The sequence below is a fragment of the Macaca fascicularis genome, chromosome 6, assembly GCF_037993035.2.
Source record: "Macaca fascicularis isolate 582-1 chromosome 6, T2T-MFA8v1.1".
Classification (NCBI taxonomy): Eukaryota; Metazoa; Chordata; class Mammalia; order Primates; family Cercopithecidae; genus Macaca; species Macaca fascicularis.
Genome location: NC_088380.1, coordinates 79,598,804 through 79,618,518, shown reverse-complemented (window position 1 = coordinate 79,618,518; position 19,715 = coordinate 79,598,804). Strand labels below are relative to the sequence as shown.

The 19,715-nt window shown below is 35.8% G+C and overlaps 1 protein-coding gene across 22 annotated transcripts in view; it reads right to left on the bottom strand.

Moving 5' to 3' along the window:
* Positions 1-1,453: 1,453 nt before the first annotated feature.
* Positions 1,454-19,715, bottom strand: part of POLK (DNA polymerase kappa) — an 88,284-nt gene continuing 70,022 nt past the window's right edge. For 14 of the 22 annotated variants that reach the window (XM_073993626.1, XM_045393870.3, XM_065546385.2 and 11 more), the window contains 9 exons: positions 18,837-19,076; positions 16,577-16,701; positions 15,063-15,229; positions 12,935-12,967; positions 9,303-9,399; positions 5,673-5,844; positions 2,329-3,288; positions 1,709-1,751; positions 1,454-1,564 (listed from right to left, as the gene is read on the bottom strand). In XM_073993626.1, coding sequence (XP_073849727.1) covers positions 1,483-1,564; positions 1,709-1,751; positions 2,329-3,288; positions 5,673-5,844; positions 9,303-9,399; positions 12,935-12,967; positions 15,063-15,229; positions 16,577-16,701; positions 18,837-19,076 — 1,919 coding nt within the window. In that variant the 3' untranslated portion in view covers positions 1,454-1,482. Of the gene's footprint in view, positions 1,565-1,708; positions 1,752-2,328; positions 3,289-5,672; positions 5,993-9,302; positions 9,400-12,934; positions 12,968-15,062; positions 15,230-16,576; positions 16,702-18,836; positions 19,077-19,715 lie in introns of those variants that run through there. The other 8 variants (XR_012413751.1, XR_012413750.1, XR_012413748.1 and 5 more) reach the window with 2 other exon arrangements.

Sequence of the window (19,715 nt, the reverse complement as noted above, 5' to 3'; positions counted from 1 at the left end):
ACAATCTAGTAATTAAAAGTCCAGTTACCACTTTGCCAAAGTCTATGAGTTCTTAATTAAGCTATTCCTAAAATATTATAATATATAAAATATATATTTAGATCATAAGCTAAAATATGAAAAGCAAGAGGAGAGAAAACAAAAATATAAGAGAACAAAAGATTTAGCTCCTTAAAGAAGTAACATAAAATGGCTTCCAACTTCATGTTACAATTAAATAGTAATAATAACTATTATTATATTATTGAGACAGGGTCTTGCTCTTCATCCAGGCTGCAGTGTAGTGGCAAGATCTTGGCTGACTGCAGCCTCGACCTCCCAGGTTCAAGAGGTTCTCCTGCCTCAGCCATCTGAGTAGCTGGGATTACAGGCATGTGCCACCAAGCCTGGCTAATTTTTTTTTTTTTTTCGTTTTAGTAGAGATAGGGTCTTATCATGTTGGCCAGGCTGGTCTCAAACTCCTGACCTCAAGTGATCTGCCCACCTCAGCCTCCCAAAGTGCTGTCCTTACAGGTATGAGCCATTGTGCCTGGCCTAAATAATTATTTTTTGAGAAGAACTCATAGATAGCACAAAAGTATTTGGAGAAAATACTTAAGCTAACTACTATTAAGCTCTCTTCTTTCACAAATATTAATAAAAATGTTGATAGAAATGTAACTAAGATATGTAATGTGTTTTAATACACATTAATCTTTTGAATTACACATTTTCTCTTGAAGATTATTAAAAAATGACTGTACAATTCATCCTTCTTTATAGATTTGTGGAGAGTACCAACATAATTGACAAGAAATGAAATACTGCCATTTAAAGGTCCTGTATTAAAATAAAACTACTTTGAATCATCTTAAGACTAAATATTTTAAAAAGTGATTCAAGTGCTTATTCATAAGATAACGGAATTCTAAATAAGAAAAGTCAGATTAAAAATTGTATTTTAGGCAAAAACCATTTTAATGCAGATAATAACTGTGATATTTATTTTCCTGAAGAAAACCACTTGTACTAGTTATGTTAATACTCTTCACAGAACTTAAGATAAATTTTAATTATGAATGCTCATGAAGTATTTAGATACTAGGATCAATGCCAACAAAGTAGTTAAGTGCTGAAAAATTCTTATGATAATATAGGTTTGTGTAAATCTTTGAGAGCCCTTACAAATATGTTTTTATATTCAGTATAAAAATAATAAAAAAACACCACCTTCTTATCTCATTCCTAATTTCCCTTTTAAAAATTATCTCATAACAGGATTAATTTCCAATTGATGTATAATGGAAGTAAAATTCTCATGGTTATAAAAAAGATATACGGAATCAATATATATATATCTTAGAAAAGTAAACATCATCTGAGGAAGGATTATTGCACTTGCCTTCACTAAATAAATCTGCAAACTTAAAATCAGAAAGAACAAATTCATTGATTATAAAATAACAAGTTTCAATTTAAAGTTAATGATAAAATGTTCAATGTTTACTTAAAAAATATATCAAGGGTATGTTTGGGATTGTTTGGTTTTATTTTCTTTGATGAGTACTTTGTCATCAATCCTGGCCTAGAATTAAAAGGAACACACAATTAAAATGCAGGAAGAGATTCTAGAAAATAATTCATTTCTAACATTGATTACTTAATAATTTATAAAATGATTGAATTTTCATATTGTAGCCAGCTTTATTAAAGCTCTAATTAGCCATACCTTTTTGTTTTTGTTACAGCCTTCTGTACTCCACTTGAGCTACCTTTAGAGGAAAGAAAAGTCAAGAAATTCCATAATGAATAATATGAAATAATTTAAAAGTTGTACAAAAATTTAAAAAGTTAAAACTTATTGATTAAAGATAATAACTTTCGTGGTACTATATAGTTCATATGGAAACACACCAAAAACTATAATTTCTTTGTAATTTACTAATTTTATTAGCATTACACTTAATTTTATTGGTGAAATTTGGGTAGAGTCAGCACTACCAAAAAATAAGTTAAAGAGGCTTTCTGGTTATGCAGTTATAGTTAATTTACCACTGTGTCTTCGCAGATACTCTCTGAAGGAATTTCTTTTTTGATTAGATCACTCAGCTCCTTAAACCTTTGAGTTCATTCTGTGCTAAATCAAGATCAAACCAAAGTTTTCCCCAAATTCACAATCTATAGGCTTGAGTTAATTCTAACCTATGGCAAGGTAACCAACATTTCCCTAAATGGTGGCATACACAAACTACCCATTTAATAGTATATATTTCAGATTTAACAATCTCATTAATTTTAATAAAACATATTCCTAGAAAATCATGCAGTTTAAAACGACTACACACTCACCAGTACTTCTGGAGCTTTCTTTGGGTTGATTAACTGGGTTAACTTTGTCGTTTCTTAATTCTTGGATAAAACTTTTATTTAAGCAAACATCCACATGCACATTGAACAGGGTTAGATCTGAAGTCTTTTGTTCTACATTACAAACAGGACAAACTAGAGCTTGGCCTGTTATCACTTCACATAAGTAAGGCTGGCAGGATTCTTGTCTGCTTAATAATCCAACATCTTCGTTTTCCAACGAAACAGTGCAAGAAGAATTCTGATGACAGTGTTCAATATTAAAAGACTTGCCTGGGAGATTAGAACATTCTCCCTTGATATGCTTATTACTTAAAGCATCTATGCTTTCTGCTTTAGATGAGTTATCTATAGTATCTACTAAAGCTACACAATCTACTGAAGACACTTCTTTAATTTTTGGATGGGCTTCATAATCTTGCTTCTCACAAAGTGAAGAAGCAGGAACATTTTCTTTCTTGTTAACTCTGGTAGCAGAAACATGTGAACACGAGAACACTTTAGAGTTTTCACTGATTGAAGATCCATCAAGACATGCATCTACATGTTTATTAAAGGCTTCCAGACTGATGCACCCTTGTGCCCTAAAGCAAACAGGACAGGTAAATATCTGACAGTTATCTGAATTCTCTGATATTTCCAAATTCTCACTCATCTTCTTCTTTAAAACTTGGAATGGTTGTGATGTCTGGAAACTTTGTTTATTCACAGTTTCACATTTAAATGTATCTTGGTGACTCCATTTCCTTTCTGATCGTTTTTTATCAAAGAAACTCTTCTTATGAGACATTTCTAGAGGTTTTACAAACTGATCTTTGTCTGTTTTCTCTAGTATACACCCAGTGGCTGACAGGGCTTGGTTTCCAGCCTGTAAAAAGCCAATAATGCTCCTTTGTTGGTGTTTCCTGTCTTCTTCATTGGGAAAACTAGATATCCGAACACCTAAATTAAACCAATCACAATCAATTTCATATTGAACAAAGCCAATTCACTCATAATGCATAAAAACATTTTGTCTAGTGCTATGACATATGCAAAAGGTTGGCTAGAGAGAAAAAATAAGTCACATTTCAAAGCTGTTATTATAAGTACAAATTTACCTTCCTTTATAAAAGAATATCATTAAATATTAACTATCTATTTGGAGTTAGCATAATGATGTAGGATTTTAATTCATATATGACACATACCATTACATTAATACCAGTAACTAACCGGAGTCAACTATACAGACTCTTTAGCTCTTTTTTTTCTAATAAACTTTATTTTTTAGAGAAATTTTAGGTTCACAGCAAAATTGAGCAGAAGGTACAATGAGTTCCCATAGATTCCCTTCCCCTACACAAGCATACCCCTCCACCCCAACTATCAACATGTGGCACCAGAGTGGTACATTTGTTACAATCTACAAACCTACATTGCCACAACATTGTCATTCAAAGTCCATAGCTTACATAGGGTTCACCCTTGGAATACATTCTGTGTGCCTGGACAAATTTATAATGACGTGTCATTATAGAATCATACAGAATCATTTCATTGCCCTAAAATTCCTGTGTTTTTGCCTATTCATCTCTTCTTCTCCTCTTAACTCCTGACAATCAATTATTTTTTATGGTACTCATATTTGCCTTTTCCAGAATCTCATATGGTTGGAATCATACAGTATTTAGTTTTTTCAGATTGGCTTCTTTTTTTTTTTTTTTTTTTTGAGACGGAGTCTCGCTGTGTCTCCCAGGCTGGAGTGCAGTGGCGTGATCTCGGCTCACTGCAAGCTCCGCCTCCCGGGTTCACGCCATTCTCCCGCCTCAGCCTCCCAAGTAGCTGAGACTACAGGCGCCCGCCACCACGCCCGGCTAGTTTTTTGTATTTTTAGTAGAGACGGGGTTTCACCATGTTAGCCAGGATAGTCTCGATCTCCTGACCTTGTGATCCACCCGCCTCGGCCTCCCAAAGTGCTGGGATTACAGGCTTGAGCCACCGCGCCCGGCCCAGATTGGCTTCTTTTACTTAACATTATGCAGTTAAGTTTCATTCATGTCTTTTCATGAATTGATAATTCACTTCTTTTCTGTGCTGAATATTATTCCACTGTCTGTATGTACCACAGTTTATTTATCCATTCATGTACCGAAGGACATTTTGCCCAGGCTGGAGTGCAATGGTGTGATCTCAGCTCACTGCAACCTCCACTTCCCAGGTTCAAGCGATTCTCCTGCCTCTGCCTCTCGAGCAGCTGGGATTACAGGTGCCCACCACCGTGTCCAGCTAATTTTTTGTAGTTTTAGTACAGATGGGGTTTCACTATGTTGGCCAGGCTGGTCTCAAACTCCTGACCTCAGGCGATCCACCTGCCTTGGCCTCCCAAAGTGTTGGGATTACAGGTGTGAGACACCACGCCTGGCCTGGCTCTTTGAATTAACACTTTATTCAGTAGATTTCAGTGTGTGCTATATCTTTCATAAATGAAAGTATGGCTAGTGACCCACTCCTTACTAGTAAAATGTGCATTTGGAGTGCTGATCCATATACATACTTTCAACCAGTTCACTTTGGAAACATGGCTTGTTAGTTTTTACCATGTAATGGCTTGGAGATGTGATTTCACAATGTCACAATCCTTTATCTGTAATTCCAAAATCCAAAAAGTTCTGAAAATTGTAAGCAACAAGTGATACTTGATGACTAAATTAAAGTCATCAGTCTTTACAGTCTCTGAATATTTTGTTTTGCTATAGAAATATTAATATGTTTGAATAGGGGGTGTTGCCCCAGATCCACAAAGAAGTATTACAACATAATATACTCTACATGCACTGAATTTGCTTTCCAAAATCTGAAAAGTTTTGAATTTTGAAAGATACCTGGCCACAAGAATTTCATTAAGTTATGAGGAAAAGAACAACTTTAATTGGCTCTTACTGCAATTAAACTAATGATCATGGCTTCACACATCAGGGTCTAATAATTAAGATAAATGGCAGCAGCAAAGGAAGAACTTCCTAAACAGATTTAAGAAATAAAATGAAGGCGAGAATACAGGTGCTCATTGACTTACAATAGGATTGTATCCAGATAAACCCACTGTAAATTGAAAACATAATAAGTCAACTTACAATACTTTCAATTTATGACAGGTTTATCAGGATGTAACCACACTGTAAGTCAAAAGTGTACTGAAAGCATACAACTTTCCCACCATCGCAAAGTTGAAAAATCATTAAGTTGAACCATTGTTAAGTTGGGGGCCCCCTGTATTCCCAAAGTGAATTATTTAGGAAAACCTAGCAGATTTAAGGAAAAACAAAAAAATAAAAAAGTCATACCCATAAGTCTTAATCTCAAGGGATGCGGAAAATCAGCTTCAATTTCTGTTTTTAGCAATTCCTTAGCAATGGCAAATATTTCTTCTGCAGTAGAAACAACAGATGAAACTGTAGATGCACGAGTTTTTACTTCAAAATTCACATTCTTCAACTTAATGGTAACAGTTCTACCCTATAACATATACAATATGTTATTTATTTATTTATGAGACAGAGTCTCTCTCTGTTGTCCACGCTGGAGTGCGCTGGCACAGCTGTAGCTCACTGCAGCCTTCAACTTCTGGGCTCAAGTGATCCTCTTGCCTCAGCCTCCTGAGTAGCTAAGATTACAAGTGCATGTCACTACACCAGCTAATTTTTTATTTTTTGTAGAGATGGAGTCTCACTACGTTACCTAGGCTAGTCTCAAATTCCTGGCCTCAAGCGATCCTGGCCTTGCAAAGTGTTGCAATTATAGGCATGAGCTACTGCACCCACCAGAATACATTATTCTGTATGACTTCCTAACTTCTAGAAAAAAGTCATTTACATGTTAGAAAAATTCAGAAAGGTTTATGGACATAAGATTATGGAAGTATAACCAATTATTTATAAAACATGGTGATAAAAATACCACAAAGAATAAGAGGCCGGGCGTGGTGGCTCGCACCTGTAATCCCAGCACTTTGGGAGGCCGAGGCGGGCGGATCACGAGGTCAGGAGTTCAAGACCAGCCTGGCCAATATGGTGAAACCCTGTCTCTACTAAAAATACAAAAATTAGCTGGGCATGATGGCAGGCGCCTTTAATCCCAGTGACTGGGGAGACTGAGGCAGGAGAACAGTTTGAAGCTGGGAGGCAGAGGTTGCATTGAGCCGAGATCATACCATTGCACTCCAGCCTGGGTGACAGGGCAAGACTCCACCTCAAAAAAAAAAAAAAAAAAATTAAAACACCATTTCAGCCAAAAACTTTTACTCCCCTTTCCAAACACAAGCTGAAATCCCATTTTATTTTGTTTTTGAGATGGGGGTCTCGCTCTATTGCCCAGGCTGGAGTACAGTGGCATGATCATGGCTCACTGCAGCTTCGACCTCCCAGGCTCATGTTATCCTCCTGCCTCAGCCTCCCAAGTAGCTGGGACTACACGCTCGTGCCACCACGTCCAGCTAATTTTAAAATTTTTTTTGTAGAGACGTGATTTCACTGGGTTGTCCAGGCTGGTCTTGAACTCGTGGGCTCAAGCAATCTCTTGCCTCAGCTTCCTAATGTGCTGAGATTACAGCCATGAGCCACTATGCCTAACCTAAAATCCCATTTTAGCCAGTAATTATTATTCCCCTTCCCAACTGAATTTTTTTGTTTGTTTTTTGTTTTAGACAGAGTCTCACTCTGTTGCCCAGGCTGGAGTGCAGTGGTGGGATCTCGGCTCACTGCAGCCTCTGCCTTCCAGGTTCCAATGGTTCTCCTGCCTTAGCCTCCAGAGTAGCTGGGATTACAGGTGCCCGCCACCATTTTTAGTAGGGATGGGGTTTCACCATGTTGGCCAGGCTGATCTCAAACTCCTGACCTCAGGTGATCCACCCACCTCAGCCTCCCAAAAAGCTGGGATTACAGGAATGAGCCACTGTGCCTGGCCCCACAACTGAATTTTTATGAAAGGCCATTACATTAAGGGAAAGGTTAAATGATCACTTTTACTTTTACTGAATCTCTTTTGGAGGTTGATTCATTATCTACAAAGGAAGGAAAAAAATATTTCTAAAAGTGTCTCACTGAAAAGGACTTATGAATAGCTCACACTTATTGTGTGCCTTCTGCATTGTCAGATGCTATGCCAAACAATTTAAATGTAAGAATTCCTTTTACAGTTAAGTGTTTTATGAGTGCAGGGTTTCAGTGGAGACAATGAAACAGTTCTAGAGATGGGTGGTGGTGATGGTTATAAAACAGTATGAACTGTACACTCAAAAATGGTTAAAATGGTAAATTTTATGTTATGTATATTTTAGTATCCCCTGGAGGAGGAAGTTAATTCCTGCTCTCTCTCATCTCAGGGTAGATTAGATTTACTGACTTACTTCCAAAGGGAAAAACACTAACTTCACAGTGGAGAAGCCTAGCAAACAGTAACCAAGTAAGGAAAGTTAATATCATCCATGACATCATGTGGCTATTATATACCCCATGATAGGATGTTATGAGAAGGGCACTTCCTCTTTGTGATATTCTTTCTAAAAATCCATAACCCTGATCTAATTATGAGAAAATGATCAGACAAACCCAGATTGGGCGACATTCTGCAGAATACCTGTATGGTAATACCCAAGATTGTCGAGGTCATGAAAAAGAAGGAAAAACTAAGAACTATCACAGACCAGGAAACCGGAGAGACATGACAGCTAAATGCAATGTAGTCCCCTGGATTGAACTCTAGAAGGCAGGGAGGATATTAATGGAAAAATTAGTAAACTCCAAATAAAGTCTAGGGTTGACTTAATAATTGGCAATGAATGAAATATCAGTTTCTTACTTTTGACAAATGTACTCTGGTAATATGTTAATAATGGAGGAAACCAGGTGAGGAGTATGCTGAAATTCTATTATTTTTGTGACTTTTCTGGAAACCTAAAATGATCATAAAATTCAATGTTTATTAAACATTTTTTAAAAAGAAAATTATTTAAACTCAAGGTATGATAGAGAAGGACTATGAGAAAAATACTCATAAGATATCCCACTCTTGGTACTAATTTTTTTAAAACAAATTTTTCACTGATTAGCGTAATAGTTTTACTGATGCATTATATGAACATAGTAAGTTATCACATGTACCTCATAGTTTTGATCTTTGTAAAGATCAAATAAGTGTACTTGGGATATCTACCACCTTAAATATTTGCATTTTCTTTATGCTAGAAACATGCAAATTGTTCTCTTCTAGCTATTCTGATATGTAAAATAGATTACTGTACACTATAATCACTTTACTGATCTATTGAACACTAGGTCTCATTTCTTCTATCAAACCAGGTATTTGTACCTGTGTAGCAATTTAAAAATACCTTTTTATTACGCTTTGTACTGATTCTGCCTCTGGTTTGAGAGTGTTGGGAATACTCTAAATATAAATTGTTGTGAGTGAAGATTATAAAATAGCAAGTTCAAAGTCTTATAGGTTTTGTTGTCCTGTGTTAAGCAACCTGGATTACAAGCTTGAAACAAAATGGCTATTTTAGAAAGTCATTGTCTAAGTAAGAAAAACATTAAAGGATGATTGGAAAGACATTTGTAATATGTGAATACAATTCTCTGCAAATTCTTTCTTCTGCCTTATTCTCTAATGCCAGTGTAACTCTGGTTTTAACTTATTCAAATGTACTCCTGAGGTACAGAAGTAAAGTCCTCTGAATTATACTGAACCACACTATCCTCACAAGTTGCTTCTTCATAGAATCACCCCATCACAGACTCCAGATATAGGTCAGAATTGGATTTGTATCTGACTGTTGGTGATAGGACTGCACTATTCTGACATTTATTAATTTGTATTCACCTTTAAGAATAATGTGTAATCTAACTCTAGCTTTAAGGTAGCATTTTATTATTAAAAAACTTAAAAACTAAGGACACCATATCAAAATAAAGCACCTTAAGTCCTTCTTTCTGTAGATCTCGAGCAAGTTCACTGCAAAGTTCTTCACATAGGCTGTATTGTTCTTCCGCTTTATTTATCTCACTGAATGTCCTACAAAGATAAGAATAATTTTGGTGCACAAAGTAAACTATAATCCAGGATAATTTGGAAATGGTATGCATGTTTATATGGCTAGCATGAAGTTATATTTTCTGCAGTACAAAATAAAGTTTTCAAATGAACTAAAATTTAATTAAGTAAAAACATCTAAGATCTATATAAATAATGGAAACCCACTTAAACAGGAAAGCTTGAGTAGCAAAGAAACAATTTTATGCTGTTGCTCTATTATATCACAAAAAAGATAATTAAAATTACCAACAGATAACGGTAATGCCTCCAGAACTTAAAACAGATTAGGGTATATGTATATATAGACTTTGTTACAGAGGATTATGTTAAGAAAGTCCAAATGAGAACATCATTCCAATTACTGTACATGGATTTTCTGGATGAGAAACACCTTTAAGTAGATTTAAGGTGTTGGCTCATGGAACCTAGGCAGAGTTGTTTAATAGACAGCTGAAAATAGAAGGCTGATAAGACTAAATGTAGGTATTTTGAATTCATCTACAAAAGAGTGTTGAAATAAGTTGACAAGTGATATTAACATAAAAGAGGATAATACAAAGAGACCAGAATGATGAGTATGGACCCTGAGCAAGTAACTCTTCAGTAAAGAGTCCCCTTTCTACTTCTAACCTTAACCTCAGCTACTCAGTTCTCTTTCCTAGTGGCAACCAATGTGTCAGCTTCTTATTCTTATGAATTCCTTAGAAATATTCCACGTATACGGGCGCCTGTAGTCCCAGCTACTCGGGAGGCTGAGGCAGGAGAAGGGCGAGAACCCGGGAGGCGAAGCTTGCAGTGAGCTAAGATCATGCCACTGCACTCCAGCCTGGGCAACAGAGACTCCGTCTCAAAAAAAAAAAAAAAGAAATATTCCAAGTATATATATATATATATAAAATAAGCAAACCATTAGACATTTTCCTCTCATGTTTTACATAAACAGTAGAATTTTAGATACATTGTTTAATACCCTGCTTTTCTCAATTTATCATGGTGAGAGTTCCCCATGAGTAAATGATTTCCTCATTTTTATATAGCAGCATAATATTCTAATTTAATGATGTAAGGTAATTTAACCAATTCTCTTTTTTTTTTTTGAGACGGAGTCTCGCTCTGTCACCCAGGCTGGATTGCAGTGGCCCGATCTCAGCTCACTGTAAGCTCCGCCTCCCGGGTTCACGCCATTCTCCTGCCTCAGCCTCCCGAGTAGCTGGGACTACAGGCGCCTGCCACCTCGCCCGGCTAAGTTTTTGTATTTTTAGTAGAGACGGGGTTTCACTGTGTTACCCAGGATGGTCTCGATCTCCTGACCTCGTGATCCGCCCGTCTCGGCCTCCCAAAGTGCTGGGATTACAGGCTTGAGCCACCGCGCCCGGCCAATTTAACCAATTCTCTATTCATGGATATTACAGTTTTTTTCTATCATAAAAAATGCAATAAGTAACCCTGGATATATGTAAAATGACATGTGACTACATCTCTGGAATTAATTCTTAATAAAAGAATTATGGCATCAAATACATGTATCTGTGATTTTGACACATATTATCAAATTTCTTACCCCCTGTGGTAGGCTAGATAATGGTCCCTAAAAACGTCCACATCCTAATCCCTGAAATCTGTGAACCTAGTATCTTATATGACAAAAGGGACTTAGTAGATGTGATTAAATTCTGACTGAGGATTATTCTGGAATGTTCAGCTTTGCCCAATGTAATCCCAAGGGTCCTTATAAGAAGGAGGCAGGAGGGTTACAGTCAGAGAAAGAAGTTGCTGAGGCTATGAGCCAAAGCTTCTATGGCCTCTAGAACCTTTTCATAAAGAAATGGACTCTCTCCCAGAGCTTCTAGAAGAAATGGAGCTCTACCAATACATTAACTTTAGAACCACTGACTTTCAGAATGATAGAGAATAAATCTGTGTTGTTTTAAGCCACTAAATTTGTAGAAACTTGTTTTAATAGCAATAAAAAAAACCTAATGTACTCCCTCTAAAGTTTACACATTTTCATTCCTACAGTTTTGCCAACAGAGTATGTTAGAATCTTTGCCAACCTGATTAGTGAAAGAAGGGTATCTGAGAGAACTTTCAATCTGTATTTCTTTAATTATAAATGAAAATGGTAATATTTTCACTTGTTTTAAGAGCCATTTGTATTTCCTTTTCTGTTAATTAATTAGACCTTTGTTCATTTTTTCTGTTGGCTTACTGTCCCTTTTTTTATTGATTATAAGAGTTCCTTCTGTATTAGAGAAGTTAGTTTGTGATATAAATTGCAACCTCCTTTCCCCCAACTTCATACCAAATTTGATGTTATACTGCCCATTTTAAAAAGCCAAGAGGAGACAGTTTCCAGAAAAAAAAAAGTGGCGAACACATTCCTGTACATCAAATAGTGCTCCCAATAACAGAGAAAATGGCAGAGAAATTTATCAAATAGGGCAATACTATTTTGCTTTTGGATGCTTTTTTTAAAATCTCTCTTTGCTTGCTTTCATATGGACCAAAACCTAAAATAGCAATTTTTATCAAAGCCATTTATTATGCTGTCCTGTAAAAGTTATTCAGCTTTTCTGACCACAAATAACATATGTGGAATATGAACACAACCTTGTACTAGGTCAGTGTTTTGTTTTGTCTTGTTTTGATTTTGAGACAGAGTCTTACTCTGTCGCACAGGCTGCAGTGGAGTGGTGCCATCTCAGCTTACTGCAAACTCCGCCTCCCGGGTTCAAGCAATTCTCTTGCCTCAGCCACCCAAGTAGCTGACATTAAAGGTGTAAGCCACCATGCTGGGCTGATTTTTGTATTTTTAGTAGAGACAGGGTTTTGCCATGTTGGCCAGGCTCATCTAGAACTCCTGGCCTCAAGTGATCTGCCCACCTCAGCCTCCCAAAGTGCTGGGATTACAGGTGTGAGCCACCTTGCCGGGCCCTAGGTCATTGTTTCTTAAATGTCTCAGTGGAACCTTGCTGCTTTGAGGAGATAATTGAAGGACGTTTCAAACAATGACTTATTTCCCCAAACAGTAAGTTTCCATCATTATTTCGTTTGGTTTTCAAACAAGATTGTAAACCACTAAACTAGATCATCTTTAAGCTCTCTTTCATCAGTAATATTTTACTGTTTAAGCTTCTGCTTAATCATCAATATTGAAATAATTTTAGGAAGAATTCCAATTGTTACTTCTTAAATTTCTGAAGTAAATACTCAATTGTCCTTATAAACAAGCTAGAAATTAAGATATGAAATTCTAAAATGCTTGGTTTTCACTAGGTAGGATTAAAACCAACATTAAAAAATAGCTGAAGTTAATTTCTGAGATTATAGCAACTGAAAATAATAGTCTTATACCAAGGCATTTACTGCAGGGAGTGTAAACTACTAAAAATTGTTATAGTAATTTGCTAATAGATTTCTTATTTCAGTGATATTTACTAAAAATTAATTCAATATTAGTTTAAAATAACATGAATTATGCACAATTAAAAATAATTAATAAATAAAACATTACCTCTCAACGCTCATACTCTTCCTCTCTCCATCCCTTGAAATGAAAAAAAAAGACTTTATTTTTCAAAGACTGAGTTGTTTTTAGTTAACGAAGAGGATTTAACATATCAATTACCTTTTAGAGATCTCAAATTTTTTATTAAAATTTATACATCATGAAAAACAGATTTTTATCTAAAAATAAATCAGCAAAGAACATAGACAGGTAAGATGCTAATATGATTATGAATCAAGTCTATATCTATTGAAAAGAACAAACTTGAAAATAGGTAGATATTAGAAATTGCTTCTATTAAAAATCTGACTATCAAAAACCACAACTTATAAAAACAAATAGGAAGTGATAGTGTAATATCTTCCAGTTATAAAATATAATTGAATTTTAAATAATTTAAAATCAGTTATCTAGTTTTTGGCTTAGTATATTAACTTCTTTCTCCCACAGCCTATTCATTATTCATTTATACCACTATATAGAACCTCAGTCAGAATTTAGTACACAGCTATAGGATGAAGATTGGGAATCTGAACCACCTAGTTTGGCTGTATTCTAGCTGCTCTGACAGGATTAGTTAAAACCAAAAAGTTGAAATGACATGTAGAGTACTCATTTTCCAAATATTTAGTGAACCTATTATGATTCAAGCACTGTTCTAGAACTTGAGGATTCAGTAATGAAGGAAACAGACCAAGTACTTGCCCTTAGGAAATGTATATATCCCATTGGAGAGAGACAGATAAACAAATATAGTAGTAAATATGGAACGGGTTAGAAGGGGAGAAGTACTCTGATTAAAAAGCAAAGCAGAATAGGCGAATAGAGAATATGGGCAGAGGGAAAGGCAGGCTTTGTATTTTTTATTATAAATTACCTATGAATTTCATGTAAAAGCCTTACCTGCATCTCTAAATACCACAAGTTAATATATGTTATGTTACATCAGAACTATATTGTTTTCAAGCACTATGGAAATAAAAAAAATTTTGGATTAAAAATGAAGTTTTATTTCCTGCTATCTTCAAATATAATTATTTATGGTGCTGTGATATCTTTATCTTTCATTATGTCCACTGAAGATTAAAGTCAGCTAACTGTGGACTCAAAAGATTGAAGAGCAGGAAGAGACGAGAAAAGCAATACAACAAGCCTTGCACTCTCTGTAAAATTTAGTAGGCTTAATTGGTCCATCAATTTTACATGCATCCTCATTGATTTTTATTGTTGTCCTTCAGTTTAAATACAAGAATATAAAGGAGTCATTTTGAGGACAGGCTGACAAGGTGATGACAAAATTGTAAAAACAGTGCCCAGTGTTGACTTCCATGATTCCCAGTCTTTTAAAATTTCCTTCTTTTCACCTACTATCCCACAACAATTTACCTTCTACCTCTAGGGTTCCTCTTTTTAAGACCTACATGAAAGAGTGGCAGGGAAGAAAACCCAGGGTATTTCCTCCAGCTGTTCCCTCTTCTAGCCTTTGCATGGCAGGCTCCCTCAGGTCTCTCTGCCTTTGGATGATGGTTGCTAACCCTTCACACTTACTCCCCAGTCATTTTCTATGCCCTCACTCTGCTTTACAATTATTTTCTATCGCTCACACTAGTCTGTAAACTCCATGAGGGCAGGAATTTGTCCTATTCGCTGCTGTTATCCACAGTGCCTAGAATAGTACCTAACACAAAGTAAAGTACTCAGTACTAAATGAATGAATCATTTACAAATCTGGAAAAGAAAAGAAATGTAGTTTAAAGCTTTCAAAGAATCATTACATCTCCTTCCTTAAAGGGTGAATTACAGAATATGGCCATCTTTCTTTTCACAACAACCTGACTACTGGCATTTCTTAGGTTCTGAACAAAGAACAAGGTAGGGATAAAAAAGAAAGTAGCTATTATTCCTCTTGTCTCTCTACCCAATTGCTGACGCCACAACCTAGGAGTGATTCTTTATTCTTCTTTTCCTTTCCTCCTACATCCAATCTGTTGACTCTAATTCAAACATTATATTTTGAATTAAACTAGCCTGAAAGAATTTTAAAACATGTTATCCAGATAGCCTCATCTCAATGGTTAAAACTGATATTGCAGCAAACGTTAAGAAAAAGCAGAATGACAATACATACAGATACCTTGTCAGGTATGTTGAACCTAGACCCAAGGAGATATGAAGGAAATAATGCCAAGATGTTTCAGAGAAAAGGAGAGAAAGCAATGCCCTCTGTTGGTAAAGTTCCGTACATGTAATAATTCCAAGGGCCTTTAACATTTTCTCTGTAACTTTTCCTATTCCAGAAACCTAGAAAAGAATCAATATTTATTATTAATAGATTTTAAAGTTAAGCTAAAAATTGAGATTACAATCTCATTACACTTTTTTTTTTTTTTGGGCGGGGGAATTGGAGTCTCGGTCTTGTTGCCCAGGCTGGAGTGCAGTGGCGCCACGTCGGCAACCTCCGCCTCCTGGGTTGTTCAAGCGATTCTCCTGCCTTAGCCTCCTGAGTAGCTGGGATTGCAGACATGCGCCACCATACCCGGCTAATTTTGTATTTTTAGTAGAGATGGGGTTTCTCCATGTTGGTCAGGCTGGTCTCGAACTCCTGACCTCAGGTGATCCGCCCACCCTGGCTTCCCAAAGTGCTCATTTTATCTTTTATAATCGATAAAAGGTATGAATAATGTGACTATCTTCACAAGTCATGCAGGAAAACTGCTTTAATTACTTTTTGACCACATTTACTAAACTAGGGCTTCATGTAAGTTCAAAAGGCATTAAAAAAGGAGTGCTGTGTTCATATAAACTTGGGGAATGGTGGGATTAACAAATTTAAGTGAAACTTTTTATTCCAAGATTTATGAATCTTTAATATATTAATATGCATAGTGACACATCAAGAGTAGTACACTCCAAAGGTATTTGAACCCAGAACCTTTTTAAAGGGAATACCTATTCATACTTGAAAAACATTGGAAAACACGGCTTTGCAGCTACACCTTACATATACTAGTCAGTAATCACTATATATTACATACTGAGCACTGAAAAATATTTAAATTCATTCATGTACATTATGTTGAATGAGAAAAGAAAGTCCTAGATCATATACAGTAGTGTATGGTGCAATTATTGAAAAAAAAGTATATATATGCAGAAAAATCTAGAAGCTCCAAAAAATAATAAAGTATACACTTTCTGGAACCCCTGAGGGATAATTTTACCATTTTTAAAATGGCAAAATATTTTGGTTTATTCTTTGTCAAAAACAATTAAAATTCTAAATCTCTTTGAAGCATCATGCCCATTAATCTAGCAGCAATCTAGACTTTAGAACTAAGATAGCACTAAGTTACAGATGAAGGGACTGTTGGAAATATTCTTTTAATTTCTCTTCTCCTTGGCAGGAATTCACTTAAAAATCTGTGATTATTACTTTCTTAAAAGTTTACAGCAAATAAGCTAAATCTCACTTTCAGGGTTTCACAGAAAGGTTTCTTCAAGTTCAAATTCTATCACCCATTATAGTTCTTGCTTGTTATCTATTGTTTTAAAACATTTTAGCAAAGAATGATTAACTATTGACCTACATAGTATCTCTTCAGAATTCAGAGGACATATACAAAAATAAACTGTATGTAAAAATCTTACCTTTCTAATGGGTAAATCCTTGATGAAGTCCACCACAGCTTGTCTATTGGGAAGAATTTGGTATTGTCCATTTGGTTTATTCTTATCACTGCATACTTTTGCTAACATTGTATTTGGGGCAATGCCTTAAAAGAAGAATACTCTGATGACTCAAAGAAGTTGATATGTGTGACTTTTAAAAATGCAATAACAAAACAGAAAAAAATGTTAATTGCAAAAAATCTCAAATGATATATAACGGTACTTTAAAAATAACAATTGATTACCATCTATGTCCCCAGGGCTTGCTATGGTCTTAGGAAAAGAAATTGTACTAGTTATTGTGGCAGCAAAAATGAGAAATATTTAATTCTCCATGATATTTTAAAATGTAAGAGTAATTTCTGAGCTAAGTAATATTAAGTGTAATTATTAGTTTACTTACTACCTTTAGTAGGAATACAGAATTTTTTATTTTTCCAGATGGAGGCTTGCTCTGTCACCCAGGCTGGAGGCAGCGGCGCAATCTTGGCTCACTGTAACCTCCACCTCCTGGGTTCAAGTTATTCTCCTGTCTCAGCCTCCCAAGTAGCTGGGATTAGAGGCATGCACCACCACGCCTGGGTAATTTTTGTATTTTCAGTAGAGACGGGGGTTTCACCATATTGGTCACGCTGGTCTCGAACTCCTGACCTCAAGTGGTCCACCAGCTTTAGCCTCCCAAAGTGCTGGGATTACAGGCGTGAGCCATCATGCCCAGCCCAGATTGTTTTTATAGTGGTTCTATATCTACCTCTCAGAAAAGATCCAGAATATAATTTAGGGTGGATGTTTACTCTTCGAAAAGGTCTTTTGCATAGATTATCCACATAAAGCAAAAAATCGAAGATTCTGGTTATAGTATATTTAAAATAATAATTAGATTGGTGTATCCTTTTTATGTTATTCACAGAACAGATTACTAGTTTTCAGAAAGATGTTTTACAATTTCTAGGAATCCTGATTAAGATAATTTGAAATAGGTATATTCAAATAGATTCATTAAACAGTTCATGTCAATTGTTATATAGATCTTCCTAAAATGCATTATTCATTCTCATGTTTTGGTGTAGAAAGAAAAGATTTACCTAATCACAGTTTGGCTTTTACAAGATAGTTCAGGGTCCTCATGATGAAAAATAGTTATTATGCTAAGAGACAGTGATGGCCTCATGGGTTAACAACATATGTCAATTTGTTTTAACTTTACCAGATGATCCTGGATTGCTATGTTGCTAGTTAGTATTCCTTTTGTCTCCTACCTTGTGGCCATCCGGGTTCTCTCCTGCAATGTAATCTTGGACATCCCAAGGAAAAACTAATTATCAAGTATTACATGCAAAAACAATAAAAATATATTTTGTGCTAGAAAAAGATAGCTATATGAAATTTATGGGTCAGGCATGGTGGCTCACACCCGTAATCCAGCAGTTTGGGAGGCCAAGGTGGGTGGATCACGAGGTCAGGCGATCAAGACCATCCTGGCTAACATGGTGAAACCCCGTCTCTATTGAAAATACAAAAAATTAGCCGGGGCCGGGCGCGGTGGCTCAAGCCTGTAATCCCAGCACTTTGGGAGGCCGAGACGGGCGGATCACAAGGTCAGGAGATCGAGACCATCCTGGCTAACACAGTGAAACCCCGTCTCTACTAAAAAAAATACAAAAAACTAGCCGGGCGAGGTGGCGGACGCCTGTAGTCCCAGCTACTCGGGAGGCTGAGGCAGGAGAATGGCGTGAACCCGGGAGGTGGAGCTTGCAGTGAGCTGAGATCCGGCCACTGCACTCCAGCTTGGGTGACAGAGCGAGACTCCGTCTCAAAAAAAAAAAAAAAAAAAAAAAAATTAGCCGGGCATGGCGGCATGCGCCTATAGTCCCAGCTACTCAGGAGGCTGAGGCAGGAGAATTGCTTGAATCCAGGAGGCAGAGGCTGCAATAAGCTGAATGAGATTGCCCCACTGCACTCCAACCTGGGCGACAGAGCAAGACTCCATCTCAAAAAGAAAAAAAAAAAGAAAGAAATTTATAATCTCTTTTTTCTTCAGGCTCATAGTCTGCTTAACTCCAATTTACTTACTAGGTTCACAGCTATTCTGAATAGGTAAAGTCATTAGAAGTTGAATCAAAGACTAGATAAGTAAAATGTTACTAAATACTTTATAATGAGAAACTACTAATATTACACTTGAATTAGCCAGTCTGAAAATTATAACTATAGTGGCCACCAATACCCTTTTAAATACCTGCACTGGCTGTCAATGTTGTTTTTTGCTCGATTCTGAAACGAATTTCCTTTACCACTTCCTCGGCTGATGTTCCAAAAACAATTGAGTTTTGGAGTATTTGAGGACTGTTTTGTTCTTCAAAGTTCACTTGGAAAGGATCTCCTGGGGGCAGCAAATCAGAAGGACTCTCTTCAAAAAGTAGTGGAGAGATGGATCGTTCATGGTCACTCAGTTTATTAACTTCCTTTCCTGGATTATCTAAATCATAAACAGGAACAATAACTCACGTTTATTTTAAGAAGTATATACTTCATAAGTTAGGTTTCCCTACATTATTTCTGAAGACAAAAAAAAAAAAAAAATCTAGTTTAGCTTAGTTTCTAGGATCCAAGATCAGAAATGCCATCATTTATCATTTGCTGTTTTATAACTGTTAAAGAGAACACTGATTATGAATTTTTCCTAACAAGACTATTATCCATTTCCACAACATAAATATTAAAAGAAAATATTCTGTGTAAAACTCTTTAATGTTCGTACCTAAATTAATTGAAATTCAGAATTGGGTTTCAGTTCACATTACCTTTTCCTTAAAAAAGAAAAAAAAAAAAAAAGGAAATCTTTTCTTTATTCTCCTTTAGGAAGAAAAAGAATCTTCTAAAATTAGAATTTAGGAATGAGGAAAAAGGCATTTAAGCAATATATAATAATTACACCTGAAAATAAAGTTTTGTTTTTAGAAGGAAAAACACTTAACTTTTCTTCATTCATGGAAGAAAACTTTTAGATTTTAAAATAATCTGAATTTTCTTCTTTCAAATGCTGATTTTAATTTTGATTTGCTTGTTTATGAAGTATCACTTTGATTAAGGGCACATTTGTAATAAATAGAAATTA